The sequence below is a fragment of the Mandrillus leucophaeus genome, unplaced genomic scaffold, assembly GCF_000951045.1.
Source record: "Mandrillus leucophaeus isolate KB7577 unplaced genomic scaffold, Mleu.le_1.0 Scaffold1106, whole genome shotgun sequence".
NCBI lineage: Eukaryota > Metazoa > Chordata > Mammalia > Primates > Cercopithecidae > Mandrillus > Mandrillus leucophaeus.
In genome coordinates, this window is record NW_012099277.1 from 638,627 (window position 1) to 644,352 (window position 5,726).

At 40.4% G+C, this 5,726-nt stretch overlaps 1 protein-coding gene across 1 annotated transcript in view; it reads left to right on the forward strand.

Annotated features, from left to right (window-relative positions):
• Nucleotides 1-460: 460 nt before the first annotated feature.
• Nucleotides 461-5,726, forward strand: part of LOC105548506 (thrombospondin type-1 domain-containing protein 7A-like) — a gene marked incomplete at its 3' end in the record, with an annotated part of 313,220 nt that continues 307,954 nt past the window's right edge. Inside the window, exon 1 of the mRNA XM_011992552.1 lies at nt 461-887. Within this exon, the coding sequence (XP_011847942.1) occupies nt 710-887 (178 nt within the window). The remainder of the gene's footprint in view (nt 888-5,726) is intronic.

Sequence of the window (5,726 nt, forward strand, 5' to 3'; positions counted from 1 at the left end):
TAATTCAGAAGCCATGGCTTAAAAATAGATAATAAACACTGATGCTTTGTGTAAATACGTACTAAGAATAACATGCCACTAGATCTAGCGTTTGACTCCTTGGATGACAGTGAATATCAATGCCTGTTATTTGTCATTCTGAAATCTGCCGGGTGATGATTCTTTTTATTGGTGCATCTTTCCAAACATATTTCATCGCACCATGTGCACAGGAGTTCTTTAGGCGGGTATGTCGGAACTGGGTGTCGCCTGGCTGGCCCCTCTCCCCTTTGCTCGCTCCCTTTCTCGCCCTCGCGCTCTCGCCTCCCTCTGCCTCCAGCCCCCTCTGCTCCTTTGGGCTCACGCCCCCCTCCTCCCCTTCCAGCTGGCGGGGGCTGCGCTGCCTCCCAGACCTAGCAGACCTGCTCAGTCAGCTGGGGCCCCCTGAGGACAGTTGCCTCCGGAGCCGCCAGGACCTGCCATTCTGCGCGGAATGGCAGCGGCAGCAGCATCCCCGCCAGAGGCGGCGGCGGCGGCGGCGGCCACGGCCACCACCGCGGACGCTATTGTTCCCTGGTGTTAGACGCACTCTCCCTCCTTCTCATCTGAAGCGAACAATAGCAGGAAAGAGCTTTGCTTTCTGTACTCTTTGGGAAGACGTTCCAAGAGCGGAGAAAAATTCCCTGCCGAGCGCGCTACGGCTCTGGACCCTGGAGTGGCTGCGGGCGGCATGGGGCTGCAAGCCAGGCGCTGGGCGTCCGGGAGCCGGGGCGCTGCGGGGCCGCGCCGGGGCGTCCTGCAGCTGCTGCCGCTGCTGCTGCTCCTGCTGCTGCTGCTCCCGGGTGCCGCCGGCAGGGCTGCGGCACAGGGCGAGGCGGAGGTGCCCACCCTCTATCTGTGGAAGACTGGTAAGTGGGACGGAGTTACCCTTTCCCCATCTTCACATCTGGGGGCACATTAAGGAGCTGATGGGCTTCTGTAGGGACCCCGGTGCTTTTGGATGGCTCGGTTATGCTGGGATCCTAAGGTAAAAAGTATGATTTCTTAGGAAGCAAATAGGTCATGTCCGATGCAATTAGGAAAGAAAAGCATAACAACTAAGAGGCAACAGTGAGTAGCTGGAATATTTCTCTCGCAGCTCCATAATGAGGGCAACGCTGCACTTCCATAATGAAGTGCAATATTTTTAACCTCTGGATTTTCATTCTACTAGGAGTTTCTTAAACACATTTCTAGCAAAGAACAAGCAAAGAGTTTAGCCTCGGTCTTTATTGTTTAGGCAAGCAATATGCTTGCTGTCATGACATTTGTGAATATAGAGTTGAATTTGTTAACTTTAGCTTTGTGTTATGTGGGACACCCAGAAACAAGCCAAGTGAGGGCGGTTCCAACAATTAAAGGCGAATGGGGCTCCAGTGAGCCTTCTGGAAAGACTGAAAACTCAATTCTTAACTAGCGAATCGCAGGATTTTTAAAGTGTACAACTTTGAGGATGTCTGGATTCAAACTTTCCCTTCCTTCTTTGAGAATTATTTTGCTTTGTTTTTCAACCACCCAACAAAAGCAGCTACTAACTGCCCATCAGTACCCCCTGGCAAAGTGCTTGGAGGTTCTGGCGGGGGCCGTGACAGGCAGGAAAACAATGCGAAGTGAGGCATTACTAACCCCTTTTCTGCGGGCTCACTTTCTCTGTCCATTAAAAAAACATTGAGAATTCTTTAGCGGACCTGAAACTTCACATGTTCGTAGGAATAAAGTGAGAAAAGATTATCCCCGTTGCTTAGAGCTAGGGGTAATTTAAGAATAACTCGGTCATGCCAAACATTAAGAGAATGTTGTAGTTGAAAGGGAAAGTATGTATTCGTCATGGGGTTGCAAACAAGTTTCAGGGAGTGGGTCTCTTCCTGCTTCAACCCATCTCTGTACCACTGCTGAAGAGACAGCTCAATTTATTCTACGATTGCATCAATATAGATATCTGAAATTTTTAAAGAAGTTGCAGCTATCTAGACATTTAGTAGGGAGATTAAACAGAAACGTATTTAAAGTCAAAGTACACAATTTGTCTTAGAATATTACATGAAACACATACACATTTTTAAAAGCAAGATTATTCTCGCTAACATCTTAAGTTTGCAGATCCATTGAGTAATGAATTCAAATAAAATAAAACTAATTTATTTCAATTTGAAACAAAGAGTTGAAGATCTCTGATTTAGCCTAAGCTAGGGTTTTACCTGTTAAAAACACATTCATAATGACAAACATTAATCAAATTATAATTTACCGTTAAATGGTATCATATGGATGCTTGGGAAGAGCTTCTTAGGTAAGTCAGTGTAAGATAAACTAGTACTTGCCTAGTTGAAATTTATACTAGCAAAGTAACAAGAGCCAAGCAATAATTCAGATGGAAAACAGTCCAGCCAACATTCACTGTACAGCATCTGAGGTGTCAATATATGTCATCATAAATGTCACGGAAGGAACACAAGCCAATAAACAGCTTAAAATAGTGGGAAGCTCTCAGAAACAATGGTATGGAGACCTTGATTCCAGTGCCAGTCCCAGCTCTTGCCAGCTATAGGAATTTTGGCAGCTCACTTAACTTTTGACCCTTAGTTTTCTCAACTGCATGTAAATGTGATGACACCTTAAAAAATAGTTCATTCAATTGGAAAGCAAAATAATGACTTCTTTATTATTTTTTATCAGAGGGAAAGGAGACTTTAATATGTCTGTAATGGAGTTGAAAGTAGTTCTCAGAACTAGAGAATATTTAAAGAAAAAGGATATACCATAAATGAAAATTTAGAGGTTACAGAATCACTATGTGTGTATCACTTGATGAAAATAAACAGGCAAGAAGGGAATTGGAAGAGAAAAGAGGTAAGATACTCCAGAATGTCTATTCCAATAGGGTAAGCTTGATCTTGGTAAAGAGGATTATAGAGAATCAGATTAATGGTGAGATTATTGAATTAAAGTGATGTAGTGAAAGTTGTTACACTGGATGAAGATCTGGGACAGGAACTCAAACTGTGTGTGTTACTAACATGCTGTAGAACTTTGGTAAAGTCATTAATGACTTTGGTTCTTGGCTTTCTATTTTGTAATATTCATTAAATAGATAAAATGACATCTAAGGGCCCATTTGACCCCCAAAGTGCTTCATATATATGAATACATATGTCAGATACATATATTATAAATACACACATAAATACATATATACAACAAATAAGGGTATATAAAGTTGACCCTTGAACAATGCACAGATTAGGGGTGCTGACCCACATGCACAGTGGAAAATTTATGTATAACTTTTGACCCCTCCAAAACTTAACTACTCATAGCCAACTATTGATCAGAAGCCTTACAGATAACATGAACAGTCAATTAATACATATTTTGTATGTTATATGTATTACATACTATATTCTTACAATAAAGTAAGCTAGAGACAAAGAAATGACATTTGGAAAATCATGAGGAAGAGACAGTATATTTACTATTCATTAAATGGAACTGGATCATCATAAAGGTCTTTATCTTCATTGTCTTCACATTGAATAAGCTGAGGAGGAAGAGGAAGATAGATAAGGGGTTGATTTTGTTGTTTCAGGAGTGGCAGAGGTAGAAGAAAATCTGCATGTAAATTGAACTGCCCAGTTCAAATCTTGTTGTTCAAGAGCCAACTGTGCACATGTGTGTATACATAATACACCCATGTGTGTATTATATATTCACATACAATAATATATTCACATACAATACTAATTACTTATACATTATATGCAATCTTAAACATGTATCTATCTATATATGCTTTATTAATTCAACTCACAACAAAGAGTTATTGAGGACCTAAAATCTGTAACCATTGTGGTAAAGACTGAATGGGATACTGTCATCCCCGCTCTTGAGAAACTCATTTCTCGAGAAACTCTCGAGAACAATTATTTAAGGTTTTAAAAAATTTATTATTCAACTGATTATAGGTTTTAGGAGAAACTCACAATTAAACAATACTATAAATACACAATTACAACATAGCATACCATACACATGAATAGAACATTATAAGAACAGAGAGGTTACTTGACTGATAAAGGAGGTGTGAAGGGTTTCAAAGATAATTTAATATATGATCTGGGTCTTGAAGGATGAGTTGGATTTTGACTAAGGAAGGAGTAGAAGGCCATTCTAAGCAGAGAGAAGAAAGAAAATAAAAATAAAAAAGCACAACAGCATTCCTAGATCTGGAAGTCCCAGTAGTACACTGCACCTCAAGCCCAAGATGTTGGATAGCAATGAAAAGATTTCATGCCAATCCAGTGAGATAGGACCAGATTATCAATAAACTTTCAAACAACGGTAAGATATTGGAGTTTAACTTATAAGCAGGTGGTAGCCACTGGAAACTTTGAGCAGAAGAGTGATATTTTGTTTGTCTAGAATGAAGAGAGATGAGTTTAGAAGCTGGAAGGCCAGTGACGTGAGTTGTTGACTGAGAGACAAAGGGGAACAGAACTCTGACAGTAGAAGTTATAGTGAAGAGTGAGTAGAAGAGGGTTTGAGGTCACACTGAAGCAATGTTAGCTTAGGTTTAGGGTGCAGGAGATACAGTGCTTTCCAGGGAAAGTAGGAAAATGCCATCAAGGTTTCCATTATGCCTGTAGCCAGTAATGGAGGTACAGGGTATGAAAAAAGGAAGAACAGATTTCTTAGTGTTGTTAAGAAGAATATCAATTTAATTCAGATATACTGAGCTTGAGATAGCAATGACATATTTAGACTAATATATCTCATGGGAAAATTAGTGAATGGGTGATTCAGTTTAGGAGAAGGAGTTAGGCCAAAGGTGTAAGCATGGAACTCAATAAATATATATTTCAATCCATGGGAGTGGGAGGGATCATTAAAGCAAGGAAAATATTGAAAAGAAGAGCCAGGATATTTCACAGAGAATATTGAGATATAAAGGGCCACAGTGGGAGAAAATCTAGAGGAACAGGCTAAGAAAGTATGGTCAGAAAAGGTACAAGGCAAATGACAAGATACATTAGATGAAGAAGGTATTTTATTAAGGAGATTGTGGCAAAAAGTATTTTAAAAATTTAGAAAGGCTAGGGATTCTGAAATATTTTAGAAAATATCAAGTATGTTAACTTGGTAAGATAATTCACAGTGTTTTGGGAAACATTTTAGGTATAGAGATAGAGATATAAACTTGATTGAATAAAACGCAAGATAGTAGAAAAGATATAGTATCAATAAAGTTTAATAAGTGGTATGTAAGTCTCTCTACTACAGTGTTGTTGTTTTATAAGGAGGAAAACCCCAGAATTTAAGATATTAAAATTTATTTATTAAAATATAAAAGTCTGTTGGGCAGGGTGGCTCACACCTGTAATACCATAACTTTTTAGAGGCCAAGGTGGGAGGATTGCTTGAACCTAGGAGTTCAAGTTTACAGTCAACCATGATTACACCATTGTACTCCAGTCTGGGTGACAGAGCAAGATCCTGTCTCTAAAAATTAATTAAATAGACGGCGCGGTGGCTCAAGCCTGTAATCCCAGCACTTTGGGAGGCCGAGACGGGCGGATCACGAGGTCAGGAGATCCAGAGAATCCTGGCTAACACAGTGAAACCCCGTCTCTACTAAAAAATACAAAAACATAGCCGGGCGAGGTGGCGGGCGCCTGTAGTCCCAGCTACTCGGGAGGCTGAGGCAGGAGAAT